The 19,378-nt window shown below is 42.0% G+C and overlaps 1 protein-coding gene across 1 annotated transcript; it reads right to left on the minus strand.

Moving 5' to 3' along the window:
* Nucleotides 1-16,419: 16,419 nt before the first annotated feature.
* Nucleotides 16,420-17,441, minus strand: LOC147729987 (uncharacterized). The gene is made up of 2 exons (XM_086958526.1): nucleotides 16,537-17,441; nucleotides 16,420-16,456 (listed from the first exon to the last, which is right to left on the minus strand). Exons 1-2 carry the CDS (start codon nucleotides 17,439-17,441, stop codon nucleotides 16,420-16,422), a joined length of 942 nt encoding a protein of 313 aa, XP_086814652.1.
* Between the last annotated feature and the right edge of the window lie 1,937 nt (nucleotides 17,442-19,378).

The raw sequence follows: 19,378 nt of genomic DNA on the forward strand, positions 1-19,378 counted from the left end.
GGGGTAAAGAAAACGCCAGCTATCAATCAGTCCCAGGTCCCCAACCTGCCGCTGCGTCTCAGTGGAAAAGACCCCAGCCCCCGATCTTCATGTGCATGAGCTATCCAGGTCTTTGTCCCACACCATATTGAAGTCCCCCAATAGGAACAGCTGGCCCTCCACAAACTCCCCCACCTTTCCCAACAGTGTTTGTAGAAAGCCATTTTGTGTAGCATTGGGCACATACACCACCACAAAAGTGCACATACGTCCATACAGCGATCCCTTCACCATCAGCCATCGCCCCTCCTTATCTCCACTCACCCCCACTGGTTGGAAGTGGAGGGACGCTCGGAATAGAAGAGCAACCCCCCTGTGCTTAGTAGAGGCAGATGCCCTATAGATAAGAGGGAAGTGACGGTGTCGGAGCCTAAGCTCATCTTTCCTGGCCAGGTGAGTCTCCTGAAGACCAACCACATCGAGGTGATGGTCCGTCAAGTACTTCCACAATTTCTGCCGTTTCTGTGGGGAGTTCAGCCCCTTCACATTCCATGAGCCTACACTAATAGTCATGACAGCTCAAGAATCCTCCCCTGTGCCATGTGAAATGCAGTCCAGACCGGGATCTTCTCACCACCCTTCCTGGAATCCCGTCTGAGCCCCCAGTGCCGCTACCATCCCCGCCCCCAGCCACCCAATGCCTCCCTCCCCGCCCCACCCGCGTACACACCTCCGCAAAGCGCAACACAAGAATACCATTCGAAAGCAGAGTTTCAAGAGCAAACCCAAAAGTTAAGCACCTCCTCAACCGGCAAAGTCTCACACACACCTCCAACGGTCGCCACCATCCACCCCCCCACACCACCCTTGAGTCCCAGCCTCCCCCTGTCACCCCCTTGCCCCAAGACCCCCCCCCAAACCCTCCCCAGAAACAAAAAAACAACAGAACAGAACTCAAGTAACTGAACCTGAACCGAGTAGTCATCAGTTCCAGCAGGCCAATGTTCGAAAGGTCCCCGCCGGACTAGAATCGGGGCAGGGGTATCGACCTAGCGACCCCCAGGGCCATGTTCCGGGGTGTCTCCTCCAAAAGTACAATCAAACCCCGAGAACCTCAGGCCCAGAGCCCCTCCGACGCCATACTCCAGTACCGGGGTCATGCTGCCCCAGAGCTTGTCTGAGAGTCCGCCATAGTGACGGAGGCCACCGAAGCCACCGCGGCCCCCCTTTCTTGCACACTAGCTGTGGGGTCCGGCCTCGCCGATCTGGCGAAGGGCCCACTCTATGCCAGGAAGAAGATCGATGCCGCCTCCTCGACGGCGAGCTATGGGCCTCCTGAGAGGGGGCCTCCTCCTCGATGCCCAGAAGATCTTTTGCTGCTCGCAGGGCATTGATCTGTACCAACCTATTCTGCCAGCGAAATATAATACGGAAGGGATGCCCCCAGGAGTAGGAGATATTGCGGTCCCGGAGGAAGGTGGTCACAGGTCGGAAGTCCCTCCGCTTCCGTAGCATCGATGCCGCCAGATCCTGGTAGAGCTGCGGGCGGTAGTCTCTAAATTGCAGTGAGGAGATGGTTCTAGCCTTTCTCAAAATGCGTTCCTTCAGCTGAAAGTCATGCACACAGACGAGGATATCCGGGGGTGGGCCCCCACCCGGCCCCCACCCCTCCTTGGCAATCCCACCCTGTGCACTCTGTCCATCTTTATGTCTTGCACCTCTTCATCCTCCAGAATCTGCACAAACAGGGCCTGAACGTACCCACGTAGGTCCCCAGCTTCACCGTCCCACGGCACCGCTTTGATACGAATGTTATTTCTCCCGGAGCGGTTCTCCAAGTCCTCCGCGTGGGTTTGCAGGTCCAGATTCTGCTCCGTGAGGCGGATGATGTCCTGTTGGAGCTGGTGTACATCATTCGCCATGCTCAGATCGTGGTCTTCAAGCGTCGCCACCCGCTCACCAATCCCATCGACATCTCTCCTCACTTCCCGGAAGTCCGATGCCAGCTGCGAGCGAAGTTCGGAGATATCATCTTTAATGGAGGCAAAGAGTTCAGTCATAAACGCTTTAGTAGCAGGTGCATCATCGTCCGATTGCCTCGAAGAGCCACTGGCGCCGGGCGAGGCCGGCTGCTGCGACGATTTAGGGGCACCATCCTTCACCATCTTTCCCCTACATAGCGAGGAGGTCATGGCGAGCTATCACCGCTGTGTATGGCGGGTAAAGACACCAGTGCAGGGCTTAACCGGGGTATTGAACTCGCAGACAAGGCGGTAGCGTATCCCTGCTGGTCCTTTCAGCGGCCCGGCCGCAACCCCCTCAGGATGGCCACTGTCCGGCACAGAGTATCAAATGACCAGCGCCCACTTCAGGCCAAGATTTCGAGAAGGGACGAGAGAGCCACCACCGCGGTCTCAATGCTCAGCTAGCCGGAGGCGTGTGAAGGCTGCGTTGGATGCCCCCTAGCCAGCAGTCAACGCCAGAGAAAATGCAGGGCCGGACCTCCCACCGCCATCCAAGGACTCTTCAAAATGGCACCGCTGGTGTGCCCGCCAAGTCTGCCCACCTCGTGGTCAGGCGGCAAAGCGTCCGGCTCGCTCGGACCGTTCTCTGGGCTCCCCCGGTCAATCCCAGCGTCACTCAAGGGGAACCAATACTCGGCTCCAGAGATGCAGGCAGGCCGAGAGAGCACCCCCGGCGCCGCCGGCCAGGCCGCCGCCTATTCAGGTCAAGGTGCCGCTCCTGATCCACCTCCAGGTCAGCCCTGCAGATGCAGCGTCCCGCCGTACTCCCTCCGCAGGCGCTGCTCTCCCCACAGTTGTTCCGGCTCACCTTCGTCGCGCCTCGGTTGTGGAAGCAACCAATCTCGCTCCCAGCCGGTCTGCTTCCGCCGGGACTCAGCCCGCCGGTCCACGGCCTCTCACTGCCGGCTTCGCCGATGCTGCCCTCCGGTCCGTACCTGTGCACGGCGTCTCCGCAGGCAGGGCGCGTCCTCCGCTCCCGTCAGGGTCGGGCCGGGATCGCCAGCACTGGTCGGACCCTTGAAAGACCAGGCGCCGCTCAGCCCGAGGCCGGCCCCCTTAGTACGCGAGGCCGCTGCTTTACAGGCCGCAACTCGGCTCCGCTCTGGAGGGCGCCGCAGGCTTCAACTTGCCCCGCCGGCGACACCGGACCACTTCGCCAGCCTCCGCCGTCCAAATGGCGCTGGGCAGCACTCCCGGGACCCCGCTATTCGGTGCTATTTCGATTCGGCGTCGGAGAGGCTCTGAGAAGCGTCCTACTCCGACGCCATCTTGGCCACTCCCGCCGTCATCTTATTTTTAGCAGTGTGGGGAAACCAATGCAACAGACAGTACCCCAGTGTTGTGGCTACTTCCTTTTCTGTCACCTTTGCCAGTACCATAGTACCTGCACCCCAGAAGTCACCCATGCCTGGGCAACTCCAGAACCTATGGAGGAATTCCACCCCCTCCTTATTGCACCACGGGCATACCGATGTTCATATATTAAAGAATCTATTAATGTGACCTGGCATGAGATATGCCCTGTGCAGGACATAGAAGTGAACAAGTCGAAATCTGGCATTTCTGGTACCCTTGCTCGCTCGTTCTACCAGTTCTCCCCATGCTTTCTTGGTGATTGGCACTCCTAGATCTTCCTCCCATCTCTGGTGTAATTTAGTGAGGGCGGGGAGTGTGTCATGGCTGAGCCGCTTGTATAAGCAGGTGACCGCTTTATATGCTGCAATAACCACATATTGACACACCTCTGATGTAGGTGGCTCCAGGGGTCCACCTCCAGATTGTTTGCGAATCGCCGATGTGAGGGCGGTATGTAATAGGAAGTCTTCGGTATGTCATATCTCTCTCTGAAGTCATTGAAGGGTAGCAAGGTCCCCTCATCATATAGCACCCCTACAGTGGTCCCCCCTGCTTCTCTCCAGTCCTTTAATCCTCGCCAGTCTCCCCCATGCGGAAGTGCTTCACATATAGACAGTGGAATATCTGGGGCATATGGGCGCTTAGTCTTGGATCTCTTCAGGCTTCTGGTCCCGCATTTGTAAACTATTTTTAATTGCGTGGTCATCTCTCCCTCCTGAATGAGGCGCCTCAGCACCATGTGTGAAAGGAGCCGCAAACTTGGTGCCGCATCACCTTGTTGCGCCGTCCATATCACCCATTTTGCTATCCATTTCGTGAGCCATTGTTGTTGGGCCGCTATATAATAATACTCAAAGTCTGGCACCGCCAGTCCTCCTGCTGCTTTTGGCCTCATTAATTTTGTGAGTGCTACTCTGCTCCTCCCTGTTCCCCATAAAAACACAGTCATCAATGCCTGGAGCTGGGATCCAAACCAGGAGTACTCCAAAATAATTTAAGAGTCTCGGTAAAGTTGCTACAGCGCGGCTCCAGAAATTATTTCTAATCATCACTCACCATTTCCCCGAAACCTTTAAACACTCAAAACATGCACCAGTGGGGCCCATAACACTGCGCATTTACCCTGTACACTTACACTTGGCTTCAAGGCTTCTGGTGAATCGCAATGTAGAAATGCTGTAACATTTGGTGGATCGTCTGAAATCTCTTTAATATTTACACTAAAAGTTTAAAAACAGTGAGTTTACCATGGTTTCATATTAAACATTTATATTCAGACACACCACCATAATGGCAATGGATCTGCTAGAACGAAAATTAGGCGTAGGAAGAAACAAAGACCAGCTTTTAATTCTCCATTTATCTAATTTTTATTCAGAGCAAACTTTTAGTATGTCCGACATTATGCATTTATTTATTCTTTATTCAAAAATTCTTAAACTTTATTTAAAAAAACATGATCATTTTATTAAGAGCTCAGAAAAATCGCTTTATTATAGAATTCAGTAAAGTTTAGCAAAGATCAGATAGTTCCAAATTCAATCTCTCCTAACATCCCAGACTATCACCCTCATCTTATCCTAACAGTCCTGCAAAGCAAACAAATAAGAAAAAACATAAGAGTTCTTACATCCAGGAATCAGTCAGCAAACGGGCAGCATCTCCGATAGAAATGGAAAAAGCGACCCCAACCTTACAAGTCCAGGGGTTTTTATACCTTATTTCTACACTTAATCTATCTAGGAAAGTAACTAACATCACCATCTTGTGTTCTGATTGGACAAATTTGGGTGGATGTGCACTTCCTCACCATTACAGGATTTGTTATTCACATGATTCAGCTAATATTATAAAAGTCTATTGTTTAGACAGTCCATGGCCTAGGCCCATCACATTTTAGTAACATTGCCCTTCTTTCCTATGGTTTGAGCATCCGATCATTCGGGCTTGGCACTCATCCTAGGTTCCGGGTGAGGTAACCTTGAACTCTCCCTCAAGCACAGTCAGCTCACTTGCGCTGGCAGAAATCTTTGACGCGCTTGCGCAGACCAATACCCACTTGCAGTAGCTCAAAGCGGCCATTTTCTCACTAGGCCTCACAGGCCACATTCGGAACTATCATAGAAACAAACAAAAATCCATGTTAATTTACAGTAATGAAACCCATTCTGTTTACCTCCCCCATGCTAATGTTTCCCATTAGTCGTTACCTAGCAATATGTCACACTAATGCGTTTTATACTTATATAATCGACCCTCTCTTTTCTCAAAACGTATACAAAAGCACATTTAAATAGCATTTTGTCTATAATGAAGCTATGCATTAGTCCACAACACAACAAAAATACATATTAGCTAGTATTTTTGCATCATATAAGCAGAATTAGTATTCCCTGTGTGTAATTTAAAAATTAAAAATAAAAATAACGTGTGCATCTTACTCTATGGTTGATTATTTTCACGAAACATGCAATTAGTAAACATTATTGTTATGGGACATTGACTTCATGAGGGGTACACAAAATTTTGTGTTTGCCACCTCGCTTCATCAATTCCCTCATCTGGTGATTTTATCACCAAATACCTCCCAAAATTTTGTAAAATTTACTTGAACATGTTTCAGTTCCCTTACTTGTTAATATCATCTATACTTTTGTCTCTTTCTCTTTTGAATCTTTGAAAAACCTTTCTTTTATTTCTTCCATTTCTATCTTTCATTCTTTTCTCTCATTCTTGCCTGCTGTGCTTCATTTCTTTTCTTTATTGGCCTTCTAAAATCTTGTCTACCTTTATATATACAACACAATCTTATCATGAAAATCACTATTACTAAGACTGTTATTGGAATTAGTATTTTACCTATTATTGAACTACCTATTTCTCGAAACCAATGTTTAATTGCTGATAAACATTTACCCAGCTTTTCGAGGACACCCTCAACCTCCAGTGGTTCAATTTCTCCATGCAAATCTGTAATGTTTATAACATACTTTTCAATATTCTGACATTTGTCTGGGATATAAGTACAACAATGTTGCACCTTCAGAATCCCACAGACTCCTCCCTCTTTTGCTAAAATTATATCAAGAGCAAGTCTATTTTGCAAAACCATAGTTCTCACAGCAATCATTTCAGTATTCACCATCAGGAATCCTCCTGCAGTGTCTGTTGATAATCGATCAACAATTGTGGACAATTTTCTAATTCTATTTGCATTGAATGAAATTCCCACTGCTGGTATCAGTGCTCCAAACACATCAGCTATTATTTCTAACACAGTTTCTCTTCTTTTTCGACTTAGAACTTTACCTATCTCATGCTTTCCAATGGTACCTCTATCTACATGAAAAATTTTAGGAAAGACCAAACCCACATAACATGTCCCATACCAGTGGTTAGGTAACCTATAATAAGCTCTGTTCCCACAAATAAAATAAATTCCAGGAAAAACAGGATAATTTCCTCCTTTAAATCCCCAACCCCCTAGAATTCTATAGGTATCTTCACATTGACTTGCACCCACAAAATAATTGTCATACATGGTATTGTCTCTTCTAATACAAAATTTTCCCATCATTGGCGCATCTATAGTTATTGCTACATTCACATTTTTATCCTCAATATTCTCATCATCAAACATATATTATTTTGATTTTTCGTGTTCCATTTTCTCTTTACATTTATGAGCAATTCTTCTTTCCTCAACCATGCCTAAAAAATTTGTCTCTTCAACTCTCATTTTACATGTCAAATTATGAGCAAAAGCATATTCATGTGTCAATTTATCTATTTCTAAGAAATATTCTCCCATGACCTCTGCATGCTTTCCCTTATTCAATTTATTGTCAATCTTTAATTTTGCAAATATTTCATCCACATTGGAATGTTGATATTCCAGCTTTCCAGTTTTATAAAACAAGCTTGAAATTACACTACAGGTTACTCCATATGTAAGAGGAAGGTGGTGATAGGTCACCCCTTCTGACACTGATGCTGGTAATTTTACACACACACATAGCAGTCATCTACATTCATAGTTTTAATATATTCAAGCAGTAATTTCGAAAAACTGTTTTTACTATAATCACTAATAGATCTATCTTGATGCAATTCTGGATTATATACATGAGTCTCAGGTACCTTTCCTTTCTCAACTTGCTTACTTGAGCTTGCATTCGGTTTTAATTTTGTTAGATTAGTTTGAAAAGGAATCACAATAGCTAATATTGTCCATATTACTACTAACAAACTCATACAAATAGTAAAACACCTACACCATTTTCTAAAAATAGAGCATTTCGTACGATGATTGTTCATTGTCATTTTCCCTAACAATGTTTCTTCGACCTTATGTCACCTATAAGTTTCACACTATTCAGCACTCTAACAACTTTTTCTTCGACCTTGTGTCAGTTCTATTCTAAATTAAGTTATATTTAAGTTTTTCTAACAAGTTTTCTTCGACCTTGTGTCAAATCTGACCTCTTCTATATTTACAAATCCGTGGATCACTGACATAATATAGAATGACAAAATATAGACTTACCAAAATATAGTCACCAAAATATAGAATGCCAAAATATCGAATTTATCTACAAACAGGTAAGTACAAAAATATCGAATCCAAAATATAGTCTGTAAAAAATATAGTCAGTCAAAATATTGAATTTTTTTAGATGTCTTAAAAGTAATTTAAAATTAATGAAATAATAAATATAATTAACTAAAACATACTTAAAAATACTCAAATAACCTTAAAATTAAGATATAATTAATTTAAGTTATTAATAAAAAATGTACAATATTTTACCGTAGGATAGCAGGAGGGTAACATTTAATATGACCACTCCAGTGAGTGCAACAGTAGGGAAAGCGTTGGATAGCGTAGGGGTAAAAAATACTATTCCCACTCCAGTGAGTGCAACAGTAGGGAAAGCGTTGGATAGCGTAGGGGTAAAAAATACTATTCCCACTCCAGAGAGTGCAACAGTAGGGAAAGCGTTGGATAGCATAGGGGTAAACATTACTATTCCCACTCAAGAGAGTGCAACAGTAGGGAAAGCGTTGGATAGCGTAAGGGTAAAAATTACTATTCCCACTCCAGAGAGTGCAACAGTAGGGAAAGCGTTGGATAGCGGGAGGGTACAAATTACTATTCCAACTCCAGAGCGTGCAACAGTAGGGAAAGTGTTGGATAGCGTAGGGGTAAAAATTACTATTCCCACTCCAGAGAGTGCAACAGTAGGGAAAGCGTTGGAAATTCGAAGGGTAAAAATTACTATTTCCACTCCAGAGAGTACAATAGTAGGGAAAGCATTGGATAGCGTAGGGGTAAAAATTACTATTCCCACTCCAGAGAGTGCAACAGTAGGGAAAGCGTTGGATAGCGTAGGGGTAAAAAATACAATTCCCTCTCCAGAGAGTGCAGCAGTAGGGAAAGCGTTGGATAGCGGGAGTGTGAAAATTACTATTCCCACTCCAGATAGTGCAACAGTAGGGAAAGCTTTGGATAGCGTAGGGGTAAAAATTACTATTCCCACTCCAGAGAGTGCAACAGTAGGGAAAGTGTTGGATAGGATAGGGGTAAAAAATACTATTCCCACTCCAGAGAGTGCAACAGTAGGGAAAGCGTTGGATAGCGGGAGGGTGAAAATTACTATTCCCACTCCAGTGAGTTTAACAGTAGGGAAAGTAATGATTTAATATATTATTAAAAATAAATTAAATATCAATACCAATAAAACATTAATTGAAATTAATACCCAATTTAATATTATGTAATAATTATTTAGAAATACAACTACATATTAGTTATTTAAATTAATAACCTATTCATAATTATTTAACAACTAATTAATTTTCAATAACAAAAACTAATTAATAATACAAATTAATACCAATTAAAAATTAACAGTAAATGAATTATCAATACACAAAAAGTATTTTTAACATGTAATTAATTACAATTACATTACTTCCCACCCTATTCCCCTATAAACCCACATCCCACTACAGAAAATATGTTAATACAATTATCATATTTATCAAATATTTAATTAATACAAAATAATTACCAATTAATAAAAATTAATTGCCAATTAATAGAAATTAATTACCAATTATAAATTAATTAACAATACATTTAAAATCAATACCAATGACTGAAAAAAATTATTTACTTAATTACAATTAAATTACTTCCCACCCTATTCCCCTATAAACCCACAACCCGCTACAGAAAATACATTTAGAAAATTAACATAATTAACAATTAATCAATTAATACAAATTAATTGGCAATTAATAGAAAATAATTACCAATTAAAAAATAACAATAAATTCAAAATGAATACCAATAAATAAATAAAAATATTTAATTAATTACAATTAAATTACTTCCCACCCTATTCCCCTATAAACCCACAACCCGCTACAGAACTAAAAAGCAAAATTTAATTAAAAATTAATAATAATTGCTAAAAATTATTTTTTAATTTAATATAATTAAATTACTTCCCACCCTATTCCCCTATAAACCCGCTACAGAATTGAATTACGCAAAAATTAAATAACATAACATTCATTACTTAAAATACATTAAACATACATTACAAAAATTAATATACACCTTTCACACATATACTAACATACAAAACACTTTAAAAAAATTGATATTATTAAAAAATCGATATATTTAATGCCTATATTGTATACTTTGATATTTTGACTTCTATATTTTGAAAATCGATATTACTTACCTTAAATTCGATATTTTTAACCACTATATTGTGTCCATTCGATATTTTGTCCATTCTATATTTTTACTTCGATATTATGTCCATTCTATATTTTGGAATCGATATTATGACTGTTTACCCAAATCCGTCTCACAGGACTTCAGGCTTTTTCCTTTAATATCATATACTTTGAGCACCTAACTTTTATTTCTTAATCAACCTTCTTACTCACTTTTCCCAATTGGCTTTGGGTCGTACAGAATTTCTTGACTGCTATTTACTTCAACAATCGGTGGCAGGACAATGTATGTCCATTCAGGTGATTTGTACTTCTGATTTGGACGTCTCACTCTCTTTGGCCTTTGAATAGTCTCTATTTTCTTTACCAGTGTTTCTTTTTGACTGGTTATCTCATTTACTTGATCTTCTTGCTCTTTTGCTGTAATCACTATTTTAAATTTCAAACCTCCAGCTCCTTTAGGCCAGTTGTCTCCTTTGCAGACTTTCTTAGTCTTCGGCTCTATTATATTATGCTCCACTCTCCAAGCTCTTTTTCTTGTGCTTTTCCTTAATGGAGACTCGTCTGCACTGTTATCAGTTTCATTTTCAGTATCTTCTACTGTATCATTAATTATGATTTTCACAATGTCTTGGTCTTCATTAGATTTATTTTTCTCTACTGTTACTCTGTTAGGAACACCTTCATAACTGGTACTTGGAACCTCATTTTCATCATGAGTTACTTCCTCTTCCCCTGTTTCAGGATTTCCGTTCCTGCTTTCAGAGTCTTCAGTTTGCGGTTCAGTTTTCCTCGTTTCAGCAACTTTCTTTTCACTTTCTTTTGCGTCTTTACTGGTGCTTGCTTCTACCGATTCTCGATCTTCAAGTTGATCTTCTGAATCTGGTATTTCAACAACCTCCCTGTCACCTTCACCTTCAGACGCAGAACTGGCTTCTGATACTTCCAGATATCGACGTTCTTGTCGATCTTCAGTATCTGAATCTATATCTGGTTCACCTTCAGAATCAGAGTCAGTTGTACTTTCACCGTCGTATGGGTATTCAGGTTCTGGCTCACGGATTGTGTGACTCGCATGAACCCACCTCTTCAGTCCAGCACACTTGACTGCAGTAGTACTGACCAAGATAACTTGACGTGGTCTTTGCCACCTTGGTACCAAACAATTCCTCCTACGATGAACTTTCACTCTTACCCAGTCCCCAGGGACTAAGTCATGAGCTGGATTTTTCTCTTTCGAATTTGCTTCAGTTCCCACCTGGTGGAGCACAGAAGTTACCACATCAGACAGATTCTTGCAGTAATCCAGTATGATGTCATCATTAATGGCTAATCGCTTATTAACTGGTACATAAGCCTGTCTCGACACCCTCCCCATCAAAATCTCATGAGGGCTTAATCCAGTTTTTCTGTCAGGTATGCTCCTCAATGTCATCAAGACAAGCGGCAATGCGTCAGGCCATTTCATTCCTGTTGCCAAACACATTTTTGCAATTCTATTCTTAACTGTTCCATTCACTTGCTCAACTACCCCTGAAGCCTCAGGTCTATAGGCACAGTGCAGCTTCTGGCGAATATCCAGAGCTTTGCAGATCATCTGCAGCAGTTCATTCTGGAAATGCGGGCCTCTGTCCGATTCAATCGTGACCAGAAACCCGAAACGTGGTATTATCTCACGTAAGAACAGTTTTAAAACAGTAATTCCATCATTTCTCCGTGTTGGAAACGCTTCAATTCATCGTGAAAACAAACAGATTATCACAAGAACATATCTAAGTCTGTTACATGGAGGTAGCTCAATAAAATCCATCTGAACTCTTGTGAATGGGCCACCCTCCCATCCGTCCTATGGTTCCCAGGCTTACAACAGTTTTTCTGTTTGGGTTAAATTGTTGGCATACTAAACACCTTTGGCACAAGCTTTCAGCAATCATTCTAAATTTGGGATTATTCCAAGTCTGTCAAAAAAGACGAATCATGGCATCTCTTCCAATATGGGCCTGGCCATGGTACATTCGGGCCATATCTGAAATCATGCTATCGGGCATTACTGGTCTTTCATCTTTGTAAACCCAAATTTCATCTTCTTCCCTCTGTCTACATCCTGATTTTATCCAGACATCTTTCTCCTCTGTTCCTGCCTCTTCCTGCATCTGTTTCACTTCCTGCCAGGTCTCAACTGAGAAGTGTGGCTCAATGAGTGGAGAAGTGTGGCTCAATGATTAGAGCGGCAGACCCTGATGCAGAGGTCTAGGCTGGGACCAGGGTTCAATTCACCACCTCGGCAGGTCTTGGGCTCAAAATTCCACGGATCTGATAATTCTCGCCTTGGTGCCTATTCCAATCATGGAGTCCCACTCTGCAACTCTGGGCAATAGCTTGCTTAATCTCCACAATGGCCTCCACAACGCTAAGGATGCCTGGCCTCCACCTTGGGGGTGCCCAGGAGTGGACACCTCACAGGGAAAGCCAGGATGGGTTCCACAGTGGTATTCGTACAAGTGCCTTGAGACCCTTGCGGGTGAGTAGTGCGTTATACAAGTATCAATTTACTTTACTTACTTACAGTGGTTAGCATCAAAGGACTTGGAACATGTTCTTCAGTTTTTCCCCGATTTATTGAAATTTAGCTTTTAGCACAGTGCTTGGCAATTTCATCTGCATAGTTATTACCTCGGGTAATATAATCATCACCTTTTTTATGAGCAGAACATTTCACCACAGCCAATTTCTTAGGCAATTGTATCACATCTATCAATGTCTTCACAAATTCTGCATTCCGTATAAGTGTTCTTACAGAGGTCAAATAACCTCTTTGGGACCAGAGCTGTCCATAATCATGAACAACTCCATAACCATATTGACTATCTGTCACTATGGTTACTCTCACCTCTTTTCCCAACTCACATGCTCGTATCAAAGCAATCAATTCCGCTATCTGAGCAGAATGAATTCCTTTCAGACAAGATGCTTCCAACACTTCTGCTACTGTGCAAACAGCATATGCAGCACTTATAACACCACTCTCTGTTCTTAAACATGATCCATCCACAAACATTACAAAATCTGATTCAATCAAGGGCTCATCTTTAATATCAGGGTGAGGTTTGGTACAGTATTCCAAAACATCCAAACACTTGTGATCAAGCTCACCTTTCACTTCCACTTCAATGGTTTCAGGTAACAATGTAGATGGGTTCATATTCACACATCTTGCAATTGTCACATTTTCAGCCCCTAAAATCACTTTCTCATAATGGGTCAATCTGCTGTTAGTCATGTATTGTGTTTTTGCTCTTGTGAGGAGAATCTCCACTGAATGAGGTACATACACCCTCACGGGAAATCCCATCACAATTCCTTCACTTTGTTCCAGACTTACACTTGTTGCTGCTACTGCTTTCAGACATCCTGGCAAAGCTTTTGCAACAGGGTCCAAAACAGCTGAGAAATACGCAATCGGTTTTCTCATTCTCCCATGTCTTTAGATCAATACTGACAAAGCACATCCTTCCCGCTCACTGCAGTACAGTTCAAACTCTTTTTCATAATCAGGCATTCCTAATGCTGGTGCTTCACATAGTTTGTTTTTTAATTGCTCAAATGCTTCCATCTCTGTTTTGGTCAGAACAATTGGATCTCTGATATCTGCCTTTGTCAGTCTTTGCAATGGTTTTGCAATGAATGGAAATCCACTTATCCATTGTCTACAATAACCTACCATTCCCAGGAACATTCTTACCTGTCTTTGAGTTTTCGGTGGTTGCATTCCTTGTATCATTTTGATTCTTTCAATGGTAACTTGTCTGATTCCTTTAGCAATCTTGTGACCTAAATATTGTACCTCTTTCTGACAGAACTCTAATTTCGATGGAGACACTTTATGTCCCTCTTCAGCCAAATGATTCAACAATGCCACTGTATCAGTTACACAGGCATCCTTTGTTTTTGATGCGACCAGTAGGTCATCAATATACTGCACTAACACAGACTCTCCAAGCATGCTCAAAGTTTCTAATGATTTCTTCAACAGCTGATTAAAAATTGATGGACTTTAGGTGTACCCTTGTGAAATTCTACACCATGCTAAAATACGATTTTGGAATCGAAATGCAAAAATTGGCTGACTTTCTGGATGCAATGGAACAGTAAAGAACGCATTGCACAAATCAATCACTGTGTACCATTCTGCATCATGAGGAATCTGATACAAAATCACTGCTGGATTCGGAACAATCGGACAACATGGAACAACAATCTTATTAATTTTTCTCAAATCCTGCACAATCCTAAATGTTCCGTTTGGCTTTTTCAGTCCCATAATTGGTGAATTACATGGACTGCTCTCAATTTCTCTTAAAATTCCCTGGTCAATCATTTTGTCAATTACTGGAGTAATTCCTTCAATCACTTCTGCAGTCATTTTGTATTCTGGTGTATTCAGATAGCTATCACCTTCTTTTATGGGCACTTTCACAGGATCAACCCCTTTCATTAAACCTATATCCTTTCCAGTGAAATCCCACACACTTTCTTTTACTGCCTCTTTTAGTTCAATAGGAATTTTCTCTTTATCAAACACAGGAAACAATTTATCCTATTCTGCCTCAATCATGAGCATTGTCAATTTATACAAGCTATCTTCATCTGGAGTCTCTAATTCTATGCCATCTGGTGAGCAGTATATGGCACAGTTCATCTTACACAATATACCTCTTCCTAGCAAATTAACAGGACTACTGTCACACACCACAAACCAATGCATATCCTTGTATGTCCCAATCTCTATTTCAACTGGTTTTGTCAAAGGAGTATTTATTTGTCTGTTGGCTAAACCTATAACCTGGATTGTTTCACCCGAGACAGGAAGATTTTGAACTTCCACTGATCTAACAGTAGAACGGGTAGCATCAGTGTCCACTAGAAAAGTTATTTCCACATCATTCACCTTTCCGCTCACAAATGGATCTGACTGATCTACCTCAAGAGTGGCTCCAAGCATACACTCTTCTTCCTCCCTCAAGCACTGTCAGAAACTTTCATCCGGCTCACTGCCATTCTCTTCTTGTAACCAATATTGCGGACACGCATTTACTCTTTGCGGTCTTTTTACCTGCTCACCTCCGCTGAATCCTGTCTCTGCACTGTATTTCTGCTGATTTCCACTATTTGGCAGTGGCGGTTGTGGCACCTGACTTTGCTGATTTGCTATCTGCTGTTGCTGTGACTGCTGCTGATTTACCTCAAACTGTACCTGTGGATTCAATGATGTATGTTCCCCATTAACTCTAGGCGGACATTTACACTCTCGTTTCCAATGCCCTACCTTGCCGCGTTTAAAACATGGCATTTTCTTTTTCATTTCATCAATGTTTCCCACCAATTTAGGTTTGCCTTTAAACCCACTCTGATCCCCCACATTCTTGCTCTCCATGTATGCTACTTGTTGTTCTGCTACTTTCACTTGTGCCCACATAGCTTTCTCTTTTAATTTCTTTTGTTTCGCATCAATCTCTTGACTACAATATTTTGCTTTTCTCAATACCTTGTCTACAGAACTTGATTGCCAATCCATCATGCTATGTCTAATCATATCTGAAATTTCTGGCCTTAATCCATATATAAATCTATACACAAAATGACTCGTATCTTTTCACTTAATTCCTCATAACCACTGTACTGCTTGAAAACCAACAACAACCTTTCATAAAAAGAATGCACAGTTTCTTTCGGCACCTGAGTGGTCCTATTTATCTTTACCCAATCAGTCTCTTTTGGAGGTATTTTGTTTTTCCAGCACACTATCACTTGTTCATACTTTCTCATCACATCCGGTGATGGAGCTCCTGTCTTTGCATCCCTAGGATACTCCTCCCTTGGCCAATCCACAGATATTTTACATTCTGTCCACAAATCTGCTGGCACCACTATGTCAAATAATCCTTCTAAATCAATCTACAATACCTTTACAAATCTGTCAACTTGTCGGTACCATCCTACTGGTTTTTCTCTTAATCTAGGGAAATCATTTGTAAATGACAATATATCTTGTCTGCTCCAAGGAACATGTACATATCCTCCTCCAGGAACTTCTCTCATAGGGAATTCAGTTACCTCTGTTTCTTTTTCTCTAAGTGGAAAAGCTAATGTTGATTTATCACTATTCTCCTCTTTCTTCTTTGCCCACTTGCCTCGCCATTTGCCTACATCACCCCATTTTCGCAAAAGCACAATTAAATCTTTTATCTGAATTAATCTTCCAGCAATATTCATGTTCTCAATATCTCTTTCTGCAAAATCCACTCTATAAGTTTTCTGCAATGATTTTATTTTTGCAAACTCTATTCCATATTCACTTGCCACTTCTTCCAATTGATCATACATTGTTTTAGCTCTCCATGTTATATTTTTACATAAAAACATGAGCTCATCATCCTGGTAATTTTTTAATCTATCTGTCCCAATCGTTCCAATTATTAATTCCTCCATATCTACTTTTAGTTTGGCCACATCCAGCACTTTTGATTCCTGTTCTTTTAATTTTAACGTTTTAATCCATTCACTCAATTCACTGTCTGTTGGATCTCTAGGCGTTTGTGTTAAATCTATTTTGTCTGTACTTCTCTCTAGAGTTGCAGAGTCAGATTCTGCTCCTGTCGGGAATGCGCATGTCAAATTTTTATTAAAAGTTAATTCTGGTGGATTTACACTTGTATTCTGTCTTATTTCTGATAAATCTGGATAAGTACTTTCTCTCGCTCTCTGCAGACTTTGTTGTAATGGGATTGTTAGTCTCGGTTCTCTTATTTTCTGATCATCAAATACTGGTATCACAGGTCCTATCGTTACTGGGACTGTTACAGCTTCCATATTTCTAGTTAGATTCTGAATCAACTCATGTGCAGATCGTTCGTATTCAGACATACTTGGCTGCTTATTGTTTTGTCTTTCTGGGCTTAGAAAAATCCTGTGTAAATCATTACTTGGCACAGGGGTACCTGTAATTCTAGCTTCTCCTATTGGTGTACTCGGGACATATCTCGTTTCTACTCTTTCAGGAAAATCTCTAACATTTGATGGCTGTTCTGGTGTTTCTTTAACTTTTTCTTCTATCATTGGGGCATTCGGAGTAGTCCGTAAAGGACTTGGTTGATATCTATTTAATATTTCCTCTAATACAGCATCCTCTGATTCACTATCACCATAGCCTTGATTCCCTGAATCAATATTCCTTCTCTTCTCTACACTTTTTCGTCCCTCATATTCTTCTACTACTCTGACCGGATACATGCCATCGCACATATTACTGTCTCGCCATCTCTGCATCCTAGTCTCATGGGTCTCTCCCCACAAATCTCTACCTCTACCTCTCGGTCTAAGATGCCTGCTCAACCTCTCACTTTCCATTTGATGCATCTCATCTTCCCACTCAACCAATGCTTCAAACTGAGTTGGTCTAGGTCTCGGTTCAAGTTTCATCATTTTGTCTCTCAAATTCCTCAAAATTGCCACATCAAAGTATCCTCCCTCTGGAAAGGCTAACACACCATCATCCTTGGTATACTGTATCCAATTATCCAACCAAACACATGTATGATATCCATATTTCGACAACATGTAATAAGCAGGTGTTTTCGGCGAAGGAAGTATTTTTCCCTCTCTTGTAACTACCTCCTTGTCTTTTACAAACACATTTTTCAGTCTTTTAAACCATGAAGGTTTCTTCTTGTCATCATCATAATAATAATATTAAATTTTCTAAAAATGAAATGAAATGAATTGTATTTATATAGTGCACTTCTACCCTCAGGCCTCGTAGCGCTGTATTCATACCGCAGAGGAACCCTTCCTGGCTTTCCATGTGAAGTGTCCACTCCTGGGCACCCCCAAGGTGAAGCCAGGCATACCCTGCACTGCTGGGGCCGACGTGGAGATTAAGCAAGCTATTGCCCATAGTCGCAGAGTGGGACCCATGATTAGAATAGGCACTGAAGCGAGAATATCAGGTCCGAGGAGTTTTGGAGCTCGAGTCCCGCCTAAGCGGGAATCGAACCCTGGTCCCGGGCCAGAGCTCCGCATCAAGGTCTGCTGCTTCTGCCGCATCAAGGTCTGCCGCTTCTGCCGCTTCTAACCATTGAGCCACACTTCTCCACTTTCCCTTCTCTCAAAAGATCGCGTACTATTCTGTTGCTGGTTTCGTAACACCAACCTATCACAGCGCGGTTCACACTAATGCACCAGTAAGAACACGATGCGTCACTATAGTGCTTAACCAATAGCTTCTGCTGCTTTCTGTGATGAACCAATCAGCTCCTACTCTGACTTGGTCACGCGGACCAATCCCAGCGCAACACTTTTGACGTCGCCAGCGCTTCGGCTTCTGCAGAGCCGACTGACCCCTCCTTTACAGGGTTTTTTCAGAAATCCGTATTTACAAGATATTTTACAAAAATCAGTTAGTAACTTACACAAAACAATTCCACTAATCTGTTTCGCTATTAAAGGGATAGAATTTTCAGTCACACAATTATTCTGTAACCGGAGTAGACGACGCTTATCTCCTCAGAATTTTTCAGACTCGTCGATAAAGCAACACTACTGGCAATAACGATCTCGCTTCTCTAGGAAAGCACATACAGAGATCTTTTTCACCTCCTTAGAGACAATCCCAGAGTTTCACTTGAACGCATATTGCAAAATCATTTACACACGTTCATACAGAAAACCCTATTCATATATACATAAACTCTGTGTTACCAGTAGGCAGCGCGTCCACTAACCCACCACAGAATTCCTCTATTGTTAGCAAAAGAGAGACGCCACTCCCTTTACCCTTCAATCAAGCTTGGGGTAAGACCTATTACTCTCCCAGCAGTAAGTTATAGTCGGGAAGCACGGAATGATCCCTATACTTGAAGGCTGAAATTTCATAGACTGTCCTCACTATACATTTATCCTTTCACACCTAAGGTCCCTAAACAGTGATATACGCTGATACCACCGCAGTATATGACAATACTACTTCTGTGAAACAGACTAATGCACAGTGTGTCTTAACCTTGCCACACTTCCTGCCACCTGCAGTCGGAGGTACTGGCTTCACCCTACTCTATGAAGCCTTTCCAAGACTACATTTAACATAGTACAAACTCAACAGATGTTAATCATAATTCTGTACATCAAATTGTATATAGCACTTTATACATAACCCTAGCTAATTTCCTTAGCAACCACTACTCTGCTACCAAGTTATTACTGCTACA

Source organism: Lissotriton vulgaris, chromosome 2_1 (assembly GCF_964263255.1).
Source record: "Lissotriton vulgaris chromosome 2_1, aLisVul1.2, whole genome shotgun sequence".
In the NCBI taxonomy this organism is placed as follows: Eukaryota; Metazoa; Chordata; class Amphibia; order Caudata; family Salamandridae; genus Lissotriton; species Lissotriton vulgaris.

Bases quoted from the DNA above. Each gene is read 5' to 3' on its own strand.
- LOC147729987 (XM_086958526.1), bottom strand. From the start codon at position 17,441: ATGCAGAGATGGCGAGACAGTAATATGTGCGATGGCATGTATCCGGTC. The intron at 16,457-16,536 runs GTTTTTATGTAA...AATATGGAATAG, and splicing joins TACCAGGATGATGAGCTCAT to AGTTTGCAAAAATAAAATCA.